The sequence below is a fragment of the Peromyscus maniculatus genome, chromosome 10 (assembly GCF_049852395.1).
Source record: "Peromyscus maniculatus bairdii isolate BWxNUB_F1_BW_parent chromosome 10, HU_Pman_BW_mat_3.1, whole genome shotgun sequence".
In the NCBI taxonomy this organism is placed as follows: Eukaryota; Metazoa; Chordata; class Mammalia; order Rodentia; family Cricetidae; genus Peromyscus; species Peromyscus maniculatus.
Genome location: NC_134861.1, coordinates 82,258,496 through 82,280,414, shown reverse-complemented (window position 1 = coordinate 82,280,414; position 21,919 = coordinate 82,258,496). Strand labels below are relative to the sequence as shown.

The 21,919-nt window shown below is 36.9% G+C and overlaps 1 protein-coding gene across 1 annotated transcript in view; it reads left to right on the top strand.

Annotated features, from left to right (window-relative positions):
• The first annotated feature begins 16,725 nt into the window (after positions 1-16,725).
• Sult1b1 (sulfotransferase family 1B member 1) overlaps positions 16,726-21,919 on the top strand; it is a 24,066-nt gene continuing 18,872 nt past the window's right edge. The window contains exons 1-4 of the mRNA XM_076546555.1: positions 16,726-16,979; positions 17,596-17,724; positions 20,772-20,869; positions 21,788-21,914. Coding sequence (XP_076402670.1) covers positions 16,832-16,979; positions 17,596-17,724; positions 20,772-20,869; positions 21,788-21,914 — 502 coding nt within the window. The 5' untranslated portion in view covers positions 16,726-16,831. The remainder of the gene's footprint in view (positions 16,980-17,595; positions 17,725-20,771; positions 20,870-21,787; positions 21,915-21,919) is intronic.

Here is a 21,919-nt window from a genome sequence, read left to right as displayed (position 1 = left end):
CAGCAAAAATCACCCCAATGACTTTCCAGTCAGTTCTTTCAGATTACATCAGAAAGATTTGTATCTGTGCATGTTTAGTGCTTTCAAGAATGAGGCGTCAGTAAAATCTGAAGTCCAGTAAGCAAGTATTAGCTTTGTATTTTCCTTGAGATGTACTCCTAATTCTCTTTAGTTGGCATTATCACTTTGGTATGTTCCTCAAGATGCATTCCTTATATTTTCTTACATATCTATGTCCCATCAATGCTCACCTGATCTACATCCTCTTTTGTGACATGACTGGGATAATGGTAACTGTCCTGTATTATCTAGTATAGTACTAAACAGAATATTTCTAACATTTATTTTTATTTTATTAATATTATCATGGTATGTGTATGTGTGAATGACTGTGTGTAGGTCCATGTAGGCTAGAAGAGCTGTCAGGTCCCCTAGAACTGGAGTTACAGAGGGTTGTTAGTCACCCAGTGTGGAAGCTGGGAACCAAACACAGGTCTTCCGAGTGAGCAGCAATTGTTCTTAGTGAGTGTTCATCAGCTCCAAACGTACTTTTTCAACAGTGAGTTTTTTTAGATTAAAATCTTTTATGTAGAGTGTCTAGTTTAAGTGCAGAGTTGGCCCTGTGTTCCTTAGCGCCAACACAGGTTCCCAGCTTTCTCTAAAGCTGGATTTCATCCTCCTCGCTGTGCTACAGAATTCCTAGAGGGTTTTTCAAAGGTGTTTCAATATAAGTAAATAACGAAGTGTCTAGTGCAGAAGACACTTGTATTTCCTGTACTAAGTGCCTACTTACTGATATTTTGCAAAATAAATATTGGTTAGTTTTGCTGTGAGTTTTCGTACAGAAGAGTAAGAAATAACATTAATAAACATGCTTGTATTATAAAGTGAACATTATGTTGTGGTGATGTTTTGTTCATAATCTAACAAATAAAGCTTGTCTGAATATCAGAGTGCAGAGGTAAGCCACTAGTTAGCCACAGAAGCCAGGCAGTGGTGGCACACACCTTTAATCCCAGCACTTGGGATGCAGAGGCAGAAGGCTCTCTGTGAGTTCAAGGCCACCCAGGGCTACACAAGATTGATCCAGTCTAAAAGAGAAACAAAGCCAGGCAGTGGTGGCACACACCTTTGGTCCCAGCACTTGGGAGGTGGAGACAGGAAGTGATATGGCGGGCGAAGAGAGGACTGTAAGAGGGGAAACGACACAAGCTTACTTGCTCTCAGTCTGAGGATTCGGTAGAGGTAAGAAGTCTTTCTAGTGGCTGGCTCCTTTACTGATCTTCCAGCACTTATCCCAATATCTGGCTCTGGGTTTTTATTATTAAGATCAATTAAGATCCGTGTTACATTATGTCAAATAGTGCTAAGAATTACCCAGTCATAAAGTCAGGCTTTCTGATACTTCATTGTGGTGTCTGTATTGCACTCTTTTCCATGTCAAAGTTTTCAGTGGCCATTTAAAGAAGAGAGAACAGGAGGTTGTATGTGAAAATCTGTTCTTCAATTCTATTCACTGTTCCTGTGTGCACTTCTTACACTGTGAATATAAGCCTACAATAGAAAACACCAATGCTCTGGGTTTCTCAGCTATCCGTGGACAATGACCATATGCTGTAGGCTGCGGTGGTATTGTGTTCCCCAAAATATTGTGCACCCTAATAAACTTATCTGGAGTCAGAGATAGAACAACCACTAGATACAAAGGCTGGAAAATGGTGGCACTCACACCTTTAATCCTAGCACTCCAGAGGCAGAAATCCCTCTGGATCTCGGTGAGTTCAAAAAAACAGTCCGGCATGGTTACACACGCCTTTAATCCCAGAAAGCAAGCCTTTAATCCCAGGGAGTGGTGGTAGAAAGGAAAGATATATAAGGCATGAAGACCAGAACCTAGAAGCATTTGGCTCGTTAAGCATTTGGCTGGTTAAGCTTTCAGGCTTCTAGCAGAAGAGTTCAGTTGAGAGCCATTCGGATATGAGGACACAGAGGCTTCCAATCTGAGGAAACAAGACCAGCTGAGAAGTTGGCCAGGTGAGGTTAGCTGTGGCTTGTTCTGTCTCTCTGATCCTCCAGCTTCACCCCAATACTTGGCTCTTTGTTTTATTAATAACACTCTATAAGATTCCTGCTACAGTAGGCATCTATAAACACAGGCAGAAGAAGATTACCATGGTCTTTTGTCTACTGGATGCAGTGATTCAGTAGCACCCTCATTAGAATAAGGCTCTGAGGTGCTTATGGGTCACTACAGTGTAGGCTACCACATAATGTGTTATTAAAAAAATGCCAGTTCTGCTTTAAGAACTCATTGTCCATATAATATCATCAAGATTGAAGAGTAGCCTCAGAGAGCACCAAGTTCTCTACTTCACACATGAGTTGACAATTGAGAGTGGTTAACTCTCAATTTTTCCATTGAAGTCTGAATCCTGGATATTTTAGGCTGTGGGACTATGCCATTTCTCCTATGATTAGTCAATTCTATTGTAATACAACAATCTTACACGTTATGTAAAGATTGTGTGGGTATGTTCTAATAAAAATGTATTTATGCTCTGAATTTTGGAAAAACAAGGCAAAAAATTACTCATTGCCCAGTATAACAGAAAAGCATGTTAACATTTTACATTTTCCAGTCTTCCTGCCTACATACTGGCTCTATGAGTTCCTCAAGATGTCTGTCGTCCTTATTAATTTTGCTAACACTAAGAAAATTATTATAATCTTTGCATCCCAGTATCAGAAACAGATTTCTTTCTATCAATGTTGAATATAGAGTCTCCACATTCAGGTACCATGTTTGGGTGAAAATATACTTACCAACTTCACTAGGGGGCAAACTTTCACCATATCAGGACTGGTTGAGTGGCAGATTGGTTTTCAGTGTTTAGGTTGTGATGCATGCCTGTCTAGAATATGCTGGAGTTTTTTGGCCTTTGCCTGGAAAGAGGCAGATAGGAACATTTGTTCTGTTTCTCAGCATCTACAAGGTCTACATGTCTTATGACTTCAACTTTAACTTTTTCAAGATCCATGCCAGCAAGCTATATATATCATGAAGCAATACTATGTCAGTCTCAAAATTTTCTCTCTCTCTCTCTCTCTCTCTCTCTCTCTCTCTCTCTCTCTCTCTCCCTCTCCCTCTCCTCTTCCTTCTCCTCCTTGTTCCTCCTCTCCCTCTCCTCTCTCTTTTGTCACTGGTTTCCACTGCAATATATATATATATGTCACATTATGTCTGTTTAGCAAAATGCCATCAGTAGCTTCTCCTCTAGTGCTCTTGTTGACCTACTTTACAATACCAGACATAAATCCACTGTTGTATGATATTTTGTTTATGTTCTGACAAATAAAGCTTGCCTGCAGATCAGAGTGTGGAGCTACCCTACCTGCTAGTTACTCATAGAGGCCAGACAGTGTTGGCATACACCTTTAATCCCAGCACTTGGGAGGAGGAAGCAGGAAGATGAGTAGTTCAAGGCCACCCTGGGCTACACATGCTTACAGGCTCTTCCACAACAAGACACAGAAGACTTAGAAGGAGCAAGAAATTATATGTTATTACAGACTACATCAGGTCTTCAGCATTTTCCCACCGCTGGGTCATAGATGTCTCTCCCTCAGCTCAGGGAGAAGAGCATAGCTGAGTGTTTAGGTTTAGTCATCCTGTGGAATAAAACAAAATATTCCTTCAAAATTAAAAGAATAATGAAATAAAATATAATTTTGATGATGTCACTAGTAAAGCCTGAGCCCACATCACCTTTCACAGGATTGCAATTACAGAATTTGTCCCATGATTCCTCTTGGACTTCAGTGTATGGTTTTTGTGGGGGTTGAATCCATACCTGGACATTTCCTTTTGTATGCTTATATCAGAAGGAAGGGTTGGGTCAAATATTTTTCTCAGTAGTCTAAACCTGTAGTTACTGTTGGTGCATTAGCAAATAAGGGAAAATAATACCTGTTGGCATTCTGGAGGGGTCACAATGGGGCCCAAACATTATTCGTTGTGGCTTAGCTATTAATATAAGGAAGGAGATTTAACATAAGTGGATTAAAGTGATTGAGTTCCAAGGGAACACACCGAACAACTATGTCCAACCTCTACTAGTGGGCATAGCAAACTGCCCATGCTGTGGGATTGAGACTTAGTCCTTTAAGCCAAGGGAGGTAAATCTCTTCCTTCTTCCATGGGACAAGGGTTGTTTATTTATTCTCAATTACCTACACTTCTTTTTATCCTTAGTCAACTATTTCTCAGAAAAACTACCCAAGACATTCTCCAGTGTGGAACAGATGCCATACCTATTAAAACACTGTGATTTTGCATCACTTTCAGATGTTTTAGAATGCTATATTTGAAGTAGAATTCTGAACGATGCTTTCGACTTTCTGTTGGTAGCTTAGGCTGTTACATAGATGTCAATGTGAATTACAAATCTGTCCACTGTGCTTTTCATTATCTTAGATTTGTATATGCACTACTGAAATAAAAATCAGAAGTCAAAAATGTGTCACATAAGAAAAGTACTTTTGTGACTTAGGTAAAAAATAAAATTCTGTAGTCAATAAACAAATTAAAATGAATAACTAAAAATGATTTATTGTAGAAATTATGAGTTTACATCATAATACTCATTTAAAACTGAAAATGCCTGCATTTTTTTTTGTATGAAAAAATCGAGCCATTTAAACCCTGTCTTTCTTCAAGATAGAGGGTGGAAGTATTATCACTCCAATTATAGACTTACTTATAAGAAAGTGAAGTTTGTATAATATATTTATTTTTAAATGACAAGAACAAACTTACTAAGTTTTAAAAACTTCAAGTAAAATTCATGACTAATTTTTCCATTCTTATTTGAGTATGTTAACTGCACACAGTTAAGGACTAATGATAAAGGCATTTGCATTACATGCTGTGGACTGAATTTTTAAACTTCCTTTATCTATATTTAGTTTCTTCTTTGATTTACTGGAGAGTTTCTTTTGATCTTTTAAAAAATTATGAGCATTTTAATGATATAGATCATATATCATGAATAATTTAAGTGATTTGTCTCTATCATACATTTATAAAATAATTAAAATTTGTTCTATAATATGAACAACTGGGATCTGCTTCTTTAATACAAAACATTGAATTACAACATTTGTCATCCCAAAATATTTAACCCCAATCCTATATAATCTATGCATCTTTTATTCAGTATAAAAGGAATATAATTGTGTTTTTGAATGCATAAATATATTAACTTAGCTAAAAATGTAAAACTAAGTTTTGTTGCTATTTTTAATACAATAACAATTGACATGAAAAACTTTCAACATTGTACAGAAAATTCTATCATCCTGGGGCTGTAGACAAACCATGAATCTCATTCAAATATTAGTGCTATAGTGTTAATGCAGTTTTCCCAAACAGAAAAAAAAAGCTATGAACACTACTAACTGCACATTCTGGATTTTCCCTCAGCAAACATAATATTTTCACCATATATATGTATATAAATTTTCAGACCACAATAATTTATATCACAAGAGGAAAATGACTGACCTACTATCAAAATGTTACGTGGAAAAATATCAGAAAAGACTAGTTTCATCTCTGTATTCCCTGAATCTTCTCTGTATTTGTAAACCCATAAGAATGGTACCTACAGAAGCTTTTGACATTCCAAAAAGAGATTTGCAGGACTTAAATACTGTAAGAGTGAAATGCTGAATCATAGATCAGAAAGTGACCAAATGCCTTCAAACTATAAAAGCAAACTATATATATATACACATTACAAGTTGATAGAATCTAGTTGATTTTGACTCCAGGACAATTCAGCAAAACAGCAGTTACAACTCCCAGGTTACTGCCTACTTGCCACTCTTTGTTACTTGGTTTCTGAAATGCTTAGAGCATGCTATTACTAATGTTGAGTTATTCTCTTGAGGACATTATTATCAAAATGCTGTGAAAAACTTAGCCTGAAGGTATTATAGACTGTGATAATTAAAGTCATGCACAGGTAAAATTAAGAAACTCGTTTCCTCACTAACACACAACAAGCAGTCATCTCTGCATGTAGAATTTCTTCAAATGCTCCTGCGAAATGCAACTTTGTAAAAGTATAAAATAGCTGCTCTCTAGCAAGAATTCATTTTCTTATATAAACTTATATAAACTCTAAACATATATACAAACTAAGTGCTAAAGATTTGTTCAAATATATTATGCTACTATGTAATAGCTAATTTATATGGCACCTACTGTGGCAAAATAAGTAAATGAAGACTTGTAACTCCTCTAACATGTAAACACATAAAAAAAAATCTGTTAATATAACAATAACATCAATATTTCAATAAAATAAAAAGAATAGACTACTAACAGTTTATTGGGTAAACCCATAAGCTTTGATGAATCTAAATAACTGTCATCTAAGATAATATGAGAATGATTTTTAATATTATGTGATACCATGAAGATTTACTGTCATCAAATGTTATATACCAAGATGAAAAAAAGGGGTGTTCATATTTTGTCAGATAGAATTTTAGATTTCTATGAATTTTACAATGTTTAATAATATAGTTTAACAATTGTTAAACAATCTTCCCAAGTAGACAAAAACACATTTTCTCAATAGTAAATTTTAGTTTAAAACTAATAAGTATAATACAATCTCTTCATTTTTGTTGACCAAAATGTAAAAAAACAAAAGTATGGAAATAATATGTTAAGCCAGATACATTTGGGAATCTGTTAGAAATATCCTTTAGAGGAAAAACACAGTTTTAAAAATTCCCTAAGAAATAATATACAAAGTTGATGGTCTAAACAGAAGTTTTAGTTTCTTTCTACATTTTATGATTTTTTTCTCTCCCAGACCAGGTCATGAATAAGTATAACCACCAAGGGCCAGAACCTGTTGGGTGTTATGGCATCTAAATTGGACACCAATGTTCTTAACCAAAACTTTCCTTTTGGCAACTGGATCAAAGGGAATTTACAGAGTGATTGAGGGATGGGAGAGGGAGGAGGAGCATTTTTTTGTGTGGGAGGCTTTATGCCTAGGTGTGTGTGTGTGTGCGCGCGTGTGTTTGTGTGTGTGTGTGATGGAACTCATTAGAAAATCATGGAGAGGATCACGGTCGCAGAGTCAATATGCGGTGGTTGTCCGTGCTGCCTTGTGTATTTCTCTCTTCAACTACATATTGCACGGGAGTTCATGTTGATAACTGGAAACTCACACTTTTTCAAGGTAAAAAGAAACATGTATAACACAACCACATTTCATCGTGGTCAAACATATCTAAAGGCCTTCGTCTCCAACGAGGGGCAGCAGGAAGTTGTGAGTTACATCCTGTCATGCTCTTTGCTTCTTCATTTCTGTCAGACCTTGTGACATTTGTGGAAAAGTTCACACACAGGTAATCTATGACTATCTGGTTTCTAGTCATTACCCTGATCCATTTCTTCCTCATAGCTTCCTATCTATCTCTGACATCTGTTGAAATAGCAGGCCATTGCATGTATGTGTTTGCATGGACTTCAAACCCTTCAGATTTTTACTGCCTGTAAAGTCACAGACTGCTATGTTTAGATCCTTAGTTGAACATTTTTTTTTCCTTCTGGAGAGGGCATGATGTCCCACCATTCCCATACTGCCACCAACTCTGAGGATTCTTCTCAGCAGTAGCATGTCTGACTGAAGGCTAAAACTGAGCAATGAATAAAATTTATTTTGAAATTGCTTTTCTTGATGCTTTTGTCCTAGATCTGCAGAACATTGTGGACCTAACAAGAATCTGTTTGAGCACTTTTGCAATTTGAGTGTCTTTTGCGTAATTTCTAATTCTCAAAGGAAACAATGCCTGACTAATACTGTGGAGACCATCCAACTCCCACTTTCATTTTTATCTCTCTGGATTCAATAGAATGGTTTTGAAGAATGCTGGGTTTTTTTTCATTTATTATTTATTTATTTATTTATTTGGTGGGGTGAGGGGGTTTTGTGAACTTTAAGCCCACTCAGGAACAAAGAAATCCTTCTGGAATCTTCATTTATTTGCCCCATCTTTCATCCACTTTTACATACACTTGTGTGAGTACAGTGAAGAGCAAATTCTTCTAGAACACAGAACGTGGTCTTTATAAAATATGTTTCAAGATCTGGGGGTCATGTGCAGCAAACAGATTTAAAGTATGTTACTAATTTAGTGTAGATAGAGTTGGCTGAAAAGGTCAATAGCAGAAACAGACTGTAGTGAAGCGTCCAGGCACAGGTGTGTGGGTTCATGCTGATCTGTGGAAAGAAAACCCAGAGGCACCTTAAGAATGAATTTAGCCTTTTGTAACTGCAGGAGAATCCAGTCTTTAAGGACTGAAACATTTTCCTTTCACTCAGGGCATTTTTGTTTTTCTCCATATTTACACTTTGGCCAGTTGATTTCCATATGTTCAAAACAACCTGAAAGAAGCTCCCCAAAATACAATGCCAAGTGTAAATTCAGCAATTCATCAGGTGCCACAGTTTTCAAGGTTTTCTGAACCAAATTTTGCATAGGGCTTTGTATCTTTGGGAGAATCTGAGACAAGATTCACATAGGGCCACAAGAGAAACAAAAGGTGTCTGCTAAACAAAAGATAGATTAGGGCTAGCTGCTACTCTCTGGAGCCCAGGCCAGGTGTAGCCCAATGGGAGTGTAGCCACAGATGCCTCTTTCTTTTATAGAAAAATCAATTATCTTGAAGGTTACACAGCCTCATTTTATCTATATGTCTTACAACCTTATGTAAGTATACCAAAACACATTTTAAAGCCAATAAAGTTACTATTGCTAGAACAAGAGCAACACCTGCTAGAATAAGAAATCTATTAAAGTGATTTGTAGGATTGAATGAGGTTATGGTATCTGCAAGACTTTCCATAATGTCCATTCCTGTCAGATCAGGTAACTTTTTTGCAAAAGTTTCTTTAATTTCTTTCTATAAATCACAAACCATTTGAGAAGAATTAGGGTGACCCAACAAATGCATTTTAACCTTATCCCAATCATACTTACTTTCACTAAATCTAAAGAGTGTGATAAAATAGGAAGAAACATACCAATCACATTTTAATTTTATCTGCTCCTTCAAAATTTCTAACTGATCCCCTAACAATACAACAGCTTGCCTTAACTCTGCTAATTCATTTACTATCTCATTATCAATCTTATTTTGCTCAGTCCAAAGTTTTTCTCAATGTTTATGCCAATTTAATAAGTTCAGCAGTTTGAATTTCTTTATGAAGCCCCATTCCAGCTGTTATTGCTATAGCTGTCAATACAATGATTCCCATAATAACTGAAACAACCAGTTCACCCATTCGATGTGTTCTTTTTAATATTATTTCAGCGAGCTTCTGTACCAGGATCATCACATCAGTGTCTTGCCGTGGCCTTGAAAACTTCACTGGTATCCAGATTACTGGCCTTGCTCTAAGAATATATAAACTTTCATAGGTCAAATTTTAAAAACTTGATAGAATTAGCATAGGTATGAAGGGCACAGCATTCGCAAGTAATGCTGTAATTATTAGGGTGCCATTGTTCAGGCCCTTTTAGTAGCAAGTAAGGTAATGGTACGCATGCCATAAAAGGATGGAGTTGATTTAGTCTAAAAGACAGAGTGTACTTATCATCCTTAGTGTTTAATTTTCCTTCCCATGCCTTAAGAGGGTGGAAGGCACTTGCCAATTTCCACAAATTAGTCTGAATTGAATTGCCAAATTGTAGGAAAGGGGTTACCATTCCAACTCCATGCCACCAAACAGCTTCATTAACTGAAGCACTGATTTCCACAGTTCCATTCAAACTAAACCATTTCCATCTTAACTCTGAGTGAGAATATTTTCCTTGAGGGGAGCCATGGCATCTCCTTTGGAGATATTAATTAGCACTTGAGGCCTCTCATTCTTACACTATTGTCAATATACCCACTGAGATTCCTTGTTGGTCACCCTCATCACAGAATGGTAGATTTATGGAACTAGAAGCATTAATCTCCTGTTCTTTAAAACCAGATGCATGAAGTATACAAACTGTATTATGATAATCTTGGGTAGTCTTGACTATGGATAGCCATACCTGAGATGTTTTATTTAGGTGTTGAATTCCATTTCTCATGCAAATAGGAATTCCTTGTACTCCAACCAGTGTAATTGTCAATCTTTTTACCCTCCTCCATTGGCTGAGCAGGACCTCAGTTGTCATAAGGATGAGGTAGCCAAGAAGATTCATTCACCACTACAGGAATATTCATATCTCCCCAACTTACTGCTATGTTAATTGGAAGATTGGGGATAAAAGCCCAATGATTATGATCCATCCCTTTACCTGCACCATTACCACAGAAAGCATGCCAAGAAATAAGTTTGTAGCATTTAGAGGCTTGTGAGTCATGTGAAGGATCATCTCTCCTTTGTCACACAAACTCGTAAGCTGTCCCCAGGTGAGAGAATTAGTTGTTTGTTGCAAAGGTCTCCTGTGTGTTAAATTTGGCAGAGGCATCCCTGCATCTGCAGTATCTTGGAGATGTCTCTTGCTCATGTTGGATGTTTTTTCAATTTGACAGGATCCACAATTTATATTCTCCTATGGAAACATAAGCATAACCTTGGTCTTAACACTTTCTCTGGACTATTTTGATGTTAAAAGATTTATAATACATGGGATGACTCAATTCAGTAATTCTTTCCATAACTCAATGTTGTTCCTGTTTCATTAGCATTTAAAAAAATTTGAAGTTAGTAAGGCATTATGCAGTCTATCTATGGGGGTCCTCATGTCCCCTTCTGTTTATCAAGCATCTCCTTTAGAGTGTGATTGGATCTTTTTTAACAATTGCTTGTCCTGTAGAATTGTATGGTATCCTGGTAATGTGTTTTATGTTGTAACATGCAAAAAATTGTTTCATTTTACTGGAAATGTAAGCTGGGGCATTATCAGCCTTAATTTGTGCTGGTATGCTCATTTCTGCCATGGTTTCTAATAAATGTGCAATTATAGAATATACCTTTTCAGAACTTAAGGCAGATGCCCATTGGAACCCAGAATAAGTGTCAATAGTATAATGAACATATTTTAATTTTCCAAAATCTACTAAATGAAATATATCCATTGCCAAAATTCATTCCTGCAGGTAAAGGAACTTGGTTATAAAAATAAAAGGCAGGATAGTTTTTTTTATAATTTCCTTAGCTTGTTGTCAAGTAATAGAATATTTTTTCTTTAAGTCTTTACTGTTAACGGTGTTTCTTATGAAATTCCGAGGCTTCTAACACAGATCCTATATCAATAATTGATCAATTTCTGCATTTCCTTCTGCTGATGGCCCAGGCAAACCAATATGAGATTGAATGTGGGTAATTCAATTGAAAGTGGACAATCTATTTCAAGAATAAATTCAGCAGTCTCTATATGCAATACAACCCTTTCAGCATATTGAAAATCAGTAATTATGATGAGAGGTTCCTTAAAGTCTAATAAAACCATCAGAGTGCCATACAGCTCTGATTTTTGAACTGAGTCATATGGACTTTGAACAATCTTCTTGATAATTCTCTGCCCTATAGCCAGACATTTCTAATTTAATTGCATCAGTATAGAATGTAAGAGCCCCAGAAATAGGTGCTCTTTTTATTATGTGGGGAAGAATTCATTGAATTCTTTTTATAGACTGAGTTCGCTTAGTTTTTGGATATTTGTTGTTAATTTCTCCTAGGAAATTACTACAAGCTCTTTGCCAATCATCATTAACCTCCCACAATTGCCTAATTTCAGCATTGGTATAGGGCACCATAGTCTCAGCTGGATCCATACCTGACAACTGGCGAAGTCTTAATCTTCCCTTTATGATTAGTCCAGAAACATTTCCTACATAGGTTTTTAAATTTTTTACTTTGCAAGCTAAGAAAATCCATTTCAAAATACAATCCTCTCTCTGCATGAGTCCAGTAGTGGAATGATTTGAAGGTAAAATCACAAAAACACACCACTTTGTGAGGTCTAATATACACACATAGGCATTTAATAATTATCATTCTACCTGGGCTAATTCCCTTTCAACCCCAGCTGTTAACTGTCTCAGACTATTTAAATCTGAGTCACCTTGCAAAATCTGAAACAAATTGGTTAATTCTTGAGTAGACAATCCATTTGTAGGTCGCAACCAGTTAACATCACCTAGTAACTTTTGAAAATCATTAAGAGTATGCAGTCAATCTCCCCTAATCTGTAACTTTGGAAGCTTAATTTTCAGGTTACTTGATTTATAGCTTAAATAGCTAAGAGAATCTCCTGCATGGTGGTCTCTACTTTAAATCTAGATAGCTAATTCCTGTCCTATCTTGCTTTTGTACAACCTGTATAACCTACGACTTTTCCCTGTATAACTTATTTCTTTTCAATACTTCTCCCAGGAACATACCCCTCATTTTTAACATCATTTTGCGAGCTGTTTCTGAAATTATAGGAATATTAATTTGAGATCCTCATTGTTGTAAGAAATCTCTCCCCCATAAATTCATGGCTGTATCAGCCATACAAGGCCTTGATATCCCTTCCTGTCCTTCCGGCCCTGTACATTTAATTCATTCTACATTCTTGTTTTACTTGAGATAAGGTTCAAATGCCTACAAATTGAGTGGAGACTTCTTGTAAAGGCCAATTGGGATCCCAGGGTTCTTGTGAAATTATAGATACATCAGTATCAGAACCCAATAATCCTTCAATCTTAATTCTATTTAATTTTACCTTTAATTTGGGCCTCTCATCATTAATGACTATTTGCCAAAATAGCTTTTTTCCAGTACTCCCAAAACTTCCTGTCTTATCCACTGGAGCTGTTTTGCCTTTTGAGTAATAACAACTGAGCAATTCTATCACCAGCATCTATTTGTATATTCCTTTTTACATAAACCATAATTTTAATTTCTTGCTGATAATCTTCATCTATAATTCCTGTGTGAATAATAAATCCTTGAGACATTAGACTGCTTTTTCCAAAAAGCATTCCTGCTGTTCCTTGGGGAAAAGGACCATACACCCCAGTGGCTATCTTATAACAAGGAATTTGTGGGGACAAATTTAGATGTCTGCCCACTGCCAATTCTAGGGCAATGCTCCCTGAAGTAGCACGCATTAAATCTTGAATGGTGAGCCTATGTTCCCCTGAAGGCTGTTGACATCCATTCCATTGTTGACAGGAAATTGGTGTTGTTTGTTATTGGGTCCTGAACTAGGCCCTTCACCCAGTTTCTGGAGGACAAAGGATTACCATGCATATCTCTCTTTGATCTACACTCCTTAGTTCAATGTTTACTTTTACCACATCTCTTACAAATTCCTGGGGGTTGAGGTTTTCTATTTTAATTATCCTGTAAAGAGGTATCTTTTTTAGTAACAGAATAATAACAATCTTTCCTCAAATGTCCAGTTTCCTGCAGTTAAAACATCTCTATTCTGAGATTTAAGGCCTCTAGCTATAGCTTGTCCAACTATATTAGCATATATTCTGTGGATCCAATATCAGTGGTAGCTTTAATCCATTCCTCTAATAGAGCTCTCTGAGCCTTCAAGGGCCTTATGGCCTTCTGACATTCTATAGTAGCATTCTCAAAAACTAAAAACTCAATTAGAACCCTTCTAACATGTGGATCAGCTATTACTCTATGTACTGCTGAAGTTAATCTTTGCAAAAAAAAATCAGTGTAGCCTTCTCCTGCACTTTGTGTGATTTTTGTGAAGGAGATAGATCTTCTCCCTGGTGCCTCGACCTTATCCCAGGCCCTTAAAGCCACTAGATAATGCTGTTCCATGGCTGCAGCTTCCTCTCTCCACCAAGTAAGTCATTGTAATTGAGAACTAGCTCCTAGTAGAGCTGCCATGAGGTCCTTCAAATCTTGTGGAATAACTCTATTCTGAGTAGCCCAGTTGTTTAAAATCTGTCTTACACAGGACAAATGCATCCCATATGCTATCATTGTTTCTTTTAATCCTTTCAAATCTTTCATTTTGTAGGTCTCCAAACAATCTAAACATAACCTTGAGGCCATTGATCATTTGCAGGCATTCTCTGCATAATAATTTAGAACACCTGTGGAGGTGTCCTTATGACCCTAGACAACAAATCCTCAAATCCATTATAAGGTGGTGCCGTAGGTCCATAATTCAACATTTGCCTTTCTTCTATTGGGAAATTTTTCTTTTTAATTCTTCTTCCTTTTTTTCTACTGGGAAGATTTCCTTTTTTATCTTCTTACTTTTCCTTTTCTTTACTGGGAAGTTTCCTTTTTTTTTTTTTTTTTTTTTTTTTTTTTTTACTTTTTGTCTCGGGAGGTCTTGTATTTTTAAATGTGCAGTTAACCTTTCAGCCTTTCTAATTTTTAAATCTGTTTCATCAGATGAAGAAGGAGGAGAGTCATCTCCAGTGTCCTGGCTTTTCTCACTTTCCCTGTCCTCTGAAACAGCACTCCCATTGATCTGTGATAGAACATTCTTCTCTGCTGACTAACAATTTCTAGCTTGATTGTCTTTCTTTTATTTTCCTGTTCTACTCCAGATACAGCTTCAATATGACTCCTCACTCTGTAATAGCTCCAGAGCATTTGATATTAAATTACATAAAGACCAAATTTTTAATGGTATAGGCTCTCCTTTCTGATGAGCTCTCCTCAAAGCTCTCATAACTTGCTTCCATAGCTTTAGTTTCAATTGAACATGAGGAGTTGCCTGAAACCAAAGGCAACACCATTTAATTAACACCAAAAGTTCTATAAGCTGTTTTTCCTTCACTTTCACTCTGTTTCCTTCTAACAGGCATTTTAACAACTGCATATACCGTTGCTCCTGAGATGGGAAGTTTCCAATGACTTTGCCAATCCTGGAGTCCCCTTACACTGAGAGCGCTTCCTTCCAGTTCTTAAGATGGCTGGCTCCTCTGTCCTTCTCCAGCAGACCCTTCATCCTTCAAGCCACAAATGTCACATTGGGCGCCAAATATGCAGCTACAACAGACTCCTTTTTTCTTTCCCTTTCTTCTTTTTCTTTTTTTTCTTCTAGTACTGTGCCTAACAAATATTTGGGATCATAGAAACAGGGCTTTTCATTAGAAGAATCACTTAATCTTATTGTCAGATGACTCAATCTCCTAAGATACACTTTTTAAATTGTATTTTAATCCTCTAGTTGTTCCTAGAATGAATTTTAGACATCTTAACTTTAGGTTATGTATCAATTTGGAGGAATATTTTGTGTATCGTGTATCTTATAACTGGACAAATCCCCCTTCTCTTTCCCTGTATAACTTAAAGGGGTTTTGTTAGGTATCTTTTATATTTTACAGGGAACACCGTATTTCAGCATATCTGGCTCAACAATATTAACCATCTGGTAACTTAACTGTCCTCTGTGCTCTGTCCCTCCTATAATTCTGAACTAAGGAGCAATCATTCACTGTGTTCACTCAAGCCTTGGAACTGATTGGCTCTAGAGGTGGTCACACCTGCATTCCGCGACTTAGTGAGTATATTCAGAACTAGATGCATTGTTTCCATGCTACTCATTCCATTCACTCTGGCAACATTTTGAGGTTTAGGTAGAAAGGAGTTAGCTCCTTGACGGAAAAGAAATTCCCTTACAAATTGTGAAGACTCTTATTTCGATGAGATAAGCCCCAGACCTTCTAAAACTGAGGGCTGGGCCCGTGATAAAACCACAACATGAGCCAATGAGCAGACCAAAGTCTACTCCTGGTGGCCACTCCTTCTCTGTAAGCCTCAGAGAAGACAGACTACAGCTGTTCCCTTATTCCATATACAAAACGAAAGATGCATCTTAAGACTGGGTGAGAAAGGGTGGTAAAGGGTGTTAAAAATAGTCAATGCAATGTTTCTTGAAGACATTGAATTCATTTCAACAAATTACATATTTACAACCTACATTGTGAGATATTAATTTAAGTGACTTAAAGTCTCCCTCAAATTTGAAGGCAGGGAACTGGAGGTTCTTGGTAAAATGTAGATTCTAAGTCTACATGGGGACCTGGCTGTCCTGCGTTTATAACAAGATCTCAGAAGAGGTCAATGGCACGGGGCACATGGTCCAGAACTTGTGTCAGATATGACTGCTTACATTATAAATGTAAAACAGTACTAGAAACTAAATTGGAAATCAAGAATCGGTGCGTAGCTTTATCATATTTAATAGAAACTAAATATCCACAATTCCAATAGGCTCAATATAGCTAAAGTCTATATTTGCATGTGTGGGCATACTCACACATACAAATAACCACAGTAGGGTACATCCTGAATCATTTCCTTAAGACTAGTGACAGAGAAACAACTCATAGAAGAAGACAAACTGTATGCAGTCATATATGTCAAAATATATGACATTAAAAGTCAGAGTGAAAGTAGAGTAACCCTAGAGAAAAATGAGGCACAACTAAAACGCTGATATTTTACTGTCAATGGAGAATTTTTAGCATATTCCTGTGAAAAATGACTTCATTCATAGACGCGTAGTCCCCCTTCCCTTCAGGGTTTCTGCTAAACACCTTTATTCTTGTTGTTAGGGAGCCAATCTCCACCCTTGCCAGTCTGTAGCATTACTCACAAGATACCTTTGTGCTTCCGGGCACAGTGCGATAAAGCCAAAGTGCACTTTGTACTATACTGTTGTGTCTTAAGCTTAACATTCGTTACACAGATTCTGACTTTTATTCCTTCCTTTTCTCCGCAGTTGAACTGTTAAAAGGCTGCCTATTTGACCACCTGCTACAAAAATGGGCACCCCAGAAGATGTTTGGAGAAAGGATCTGAAAATGATCCACGGCTGCCCCATGGTCTACGCTTTTGCACTTGACTGGGAAAGGATTGAAGAGTTCCAGTGCAGACAAGATGACCTTGTGATCACCACATACCCTAAATCAGGTGAGTCCTGTGTCCCAAATAGCGCAGGTCTAACCTCACCTTTTGTTTATAAGGTTGTTTTAGTTTTAGTTTATTAACTTTTTCTCATTTATTTTACATATGGATTACAGTTTCCCCTCCCTTTCCCCCTCCTGTTTTCTCTCCCCAACTTCCATCTACCCCCCTTCCCATCCACTCTTCCTGTCTCATTCTGAAATGGGCAGGTCTGCCATGGGCTTAACAAAGCATGGCAGTTGAGGTAACATCTGTTAACAAAACATCAAGTTGAGGTAGGACTGAGCTACTTCCCCTGTATAAATGCTAGGCTATGTAATCCAGCATTAATCGTGTGTATGTGTGTATTTGTTTGTATTTGAGGAACATGCATGTGTGTGTGTGTGTGTGAGTGCCCACAAAAGTGATAGCTGGTGTGGGCTGGAGGTATACATTAGGATTAGAGAGAGGAAAGGGGCGAATGATATTATATTGTAATCTCAAAGAAATCTATTAAAAAATCACAAAACTTTTATGTTTACATATATGAGCTTCTCAAAGAATAAATCAATAAATAAAACCAAAAGAACATTAAAACAAAGAAACTGACCACTGATTTTTAAAATGATGACTTTTGTTACAGGTACTACTTGGATTAGTGAAATTGTAGACATGGTTCTAAATGATGGAAATGTTGAAAAATGTAAGCGAGATGTCATTACTTCTAAAGTTCCAATGTTGGAACTGACTATCCCTGAACTAAGAATGTCAGGTAAGTGTAAATCTTCTGATGATTGTAATTTTGCAAGAGTATTCTCATCTAGCATCTATTTGTAATTCCAACTCAGAAAAAAAGAAGAAAGAAAGAACAAAGAAATAGAGCATAAATGTTTACATAATTATGAAGAATTATTCATGTTGTGGGTTAGCTATGAATTATTAGTAAAATCCTCTCATCAAGGAATGTACAGAAATGTTGTAATGTTAGAAAGTAAATCAATTTATAACATAGCAATTCTACTAGTTTTCCATAGTCAAAGAACAAGACTGTATGAGATATAATTATAAGAAGGAAGGCCTTAGATTGTATTCATGCCTAGCTGCACTTAATTAAGGCCCAAAGTTTTACATGCATTTTGGGAAAACATATTCTAGGAATGTGAAGCATCTAGGTGTAAAGGGATTTAAGAGGACAAATCTTCAGGGTCAGGGCAATGCATGAACTAAAACAGCAGTGAAGGAAGGGCTGGGAGTAGGATGCAAAGCAATTAAAAATCATATAGCGATGGATTAAATAAGGTGCAGAGTGCTTAAAAGTTTCTTTAATTTTATTCTAAACATGGTAGGGAAGATATTGAATGGCTTTAGTTAAGTAAGAGTCATTGAGTTGTATTTTTGCTCTTTAAAATAGAAAGTCTATCCTAGTTGATATTGTGGGGTTGAATTTAGGATGTGAGAGATATATTTTGGATTGATTGACAGATTACCTAAGTAATGTGAGGAAAATGAAGAAAGAAAGATGAGTTCAAAAGTTTACCGAGGTCAACCAAATATGAAGCCAGGTGTCATTTGGAAAGTTGGGAAGGTTAATAATAATTTTTTTTATAAAACTTTAGATATCAGGTATTGAGTATTTTTAAATAATCAGTTGAAATATATTCATTCAGCAAGTTTTCACAGTAATTGGCACTAGGAAGCAAGACTGTTGGCTCACAAAAGTGTAATATAGTATCAAAAGATGAAGGTTATCCATGAAAACTACCATCAAGAAGAGGCTTTGATAGAGGGCTAATAAAAAAATCATCAAGCTGAAAGGGAATGGAAAAATGTGGGTCATACAGGCAAGTGTGAAAGGTCACTTTAAGTGAAGCTGCTGGGAGCCTAGGTAACACAGAACACAGAAGGATGAGGGTAGCCCTTCCCAGAGGACAGACAGGTTTAAACAGCAGAGTACAAACTCTCCCCTGAAGCAGAGGTGGCTCAGGGCAAGAAGGTTTACTTCCAGAGGAAGGGGGTCTATTGATCCTTAGTTTGTTGTCTAAAGTTGAAGGGAAAATAGAAGCTTGGAAATGAAGAATGACTTTGATACTGCACAAAAAATATAAAATGAAAAATTAACTAAACCAAATAGTATAGGTGTCTGGGGTTACTGCTGGGGGCAGGGTTAAGGGTGAAACCCACTGCCTCAGAGGAATTAGCTGACTTTTAGCCAAGAGGTGAAGGTAGCACTCTGTAGCCTAATTGTGGATACCTGTGAAATCTTCGTATATTCCTATTAATGGTTATAAAGGGCTCATTTCAACCACTTCACTTGGAAAAATGACTATGAGACAGGAGAATATGAGAAATGTTTTATGTTGTTGAGGCAGAGATGAAGAACTGGCATGGGAAAGACAGCCTGAGATTAACAGAGAGAAGCGTGTGTCCAATTTTCATTTCTCTGTGCTGAGTAACATGCCTGGAGCTACCAGTCTGGAGACATGATGAGGTCCATGGTGGAATTTTGTAGTTTTCTAATTAATATCTCCAGATAAAATCTGGGACATCTAACCTCCAATTTCATTTAAAATTTGGACCATAAAACATTTAATTTAGTATAAATTTATCCCAAAGATTTTATAAGAGACACACATACACACAAAAATAATCTGTTATGTATCTAAAACTCAAATTTAACTGGACACCTGCGATTTTTATTTGATTTTTTTGCAACCTTATTTCTATTGTTATAAAGGGGTGGTGCTAAATATTTATTGTGGGCCATAAACTTCAATCAAGAAGATATTCATTGGTAAATAACATGTTATATTCCTGTTCTGAAAGAATTCCATTCTATTGGACATATATTATAGATCCAGCATAGACAATAAGCATGGGAACACTCTGTGAATCATTCCCTATTTAAAAACAAAAAACAAAAACAAGCTACCATGGACTTCTAGGAAGTTCAAGCAAGCCTTGAACTTAAGATCTTCGTGCCTCAACCTCTTGAGGACTGGATTAAAGCTTTGAGCCACCATGACAAAATACGTGCAGTGTTACATACAGAGAGGTGTTATATACAACACTGGGCCTGGATGTTATATAGTAAATTATAAACAGTTGAAACAGGCGGTTGTTTGGAGTTGATTAATCAAGTTTTTTGAAGAATGTGTACCTATGGTAAAAACAGCAAGAGTATGTGGTATTAGCAGGTAGTTTAGAGATTAGAGGAGATCTAAATGATACTGAAAATAAAATATGCCTAGGACTTTAAGGTTTGTATGGAAGACCTGAAGAAGTAGATGTGATAAAACTCCAAGCTACCAAAGTAGTATTTTCTTCTTCATTTTGGGATAAAGAAAATGAAACAAGACTCTTAAAATTTTAAAAATCTCTCACTGAGTGAAACTATAGTAGAAATTTTAATACAGTGAGGTAAATGTCAAAGTGTACACTGTTGCCTGTCTCCTGATGCCACCTCCCAGAATTCTGAAAAACGCCTAGAGTTATTTCAAAAGTCACCTCCATTTAATATTGCTCCAAAATGTCTGGGGAAAAAAGGGATGGAAGACAGTGAGCTCCCTAAGGGGGAAATATTACTTGCAGTACAGGTACAAGGACCTGGAACCCACATTGCAAGAAATGGATGGACTCTTGAAAGTTGTCCTCTAACTCCACAAGAGTGCTGTGACACATGAACACATCTATGACACACACATGGACACGCATGCACATGCACACACGCTCACATCAAAAGATAACATTTACAAATGTCGGTAGGAGAGATGAGCTTCTCTGTACTCTGATCTTTCTAATACCCTAAACTGAAATTTCCAGGTGTTGAACACTTAAAAACAACCCCGTCGCCTCGGATTATAAAGACACATCTACCAACCGATCTACTCCCAAAATCTTTCTGGGAGAACAAGTGCAAGGTACAGTGTGGACCCTAGGCTAAGCTGCTTCCAGTTGAACCCTGTCCGTTTATCTACTCTTATTGTGAGAAATAGTAGCGTGCCTTGTGCCTCGGAAAACTAAACTACACAAGGAAGGGCTTGATGTTTTCCCCTTCTCTCTTCTGCGTCTCCCCTCCCCTCCCCCACTCTCTTTTTTCTTTTCATCTCTCTTCTGGCTCCTTTTCTTGTCTCCTCTTTCCTCCTCTCTTTCTGGTTTTGTTTTCTTTATTTGAGACAGGATATCACCATACCTGCCAGGCTGGCCTTGAAATTGATATTAGCCTCCCGATCTTTCTTCCCCAGCCACCCCAGTTCTACAGTATTAGGAGTTGGCCACTATGAATGGTTAAGTGTTTTTAATTAATTTCAATTTACGTAAATGAACTTCCTAAGCTTAAAAGTAGCAGAATTCTCACATCAGCACAATATTGCTACTTTATCCCCTTTCTGTGCCAAGATAATGTGGCCCTCAACAAAATGTAAGGAAAAAATATTTGCTCCTATCTGAAGGTTTGTTGACATTATTTAGTGAAATATTTATGATTGAATGCTTGGTTAGCAGGCAATTTCAAGTTCTTCAGTAGGCAATAATTTCTTAAATAGTGGCTCTACTATTACAATTATCTAGTTCTTCTTACTTGACGTTTGTAAAGAATTTGGGGTGTGGTAGGTAAAAATAAAGTGTAATGATTCTTATATATGAACGTACTTTCTTTGTATGCTAACCAAACCTTAATAAGTTCATGAGAACAGATTCTACATTATAAGTGCTGGTAGGCAAGTGTTATGATCCACAACTTCTAGGAGAAGAACTACTCTGCTATTTTATTTATTTATAAATATATTTCTTTATTAATAACGTACCACCCCTTGCTTTTCTTCTTCTCTCTCATGTAGATGATTTACCTGGCTCGAAATGCCAAGGATGTGGCTGTCTCGTATTATCATTTTGATTTAATGAATAGTGTACAACCTCTTCCTGGCACCTGGGAAGAATATCTGGAGAAATTCCTAGCTGGAAATGGTAGG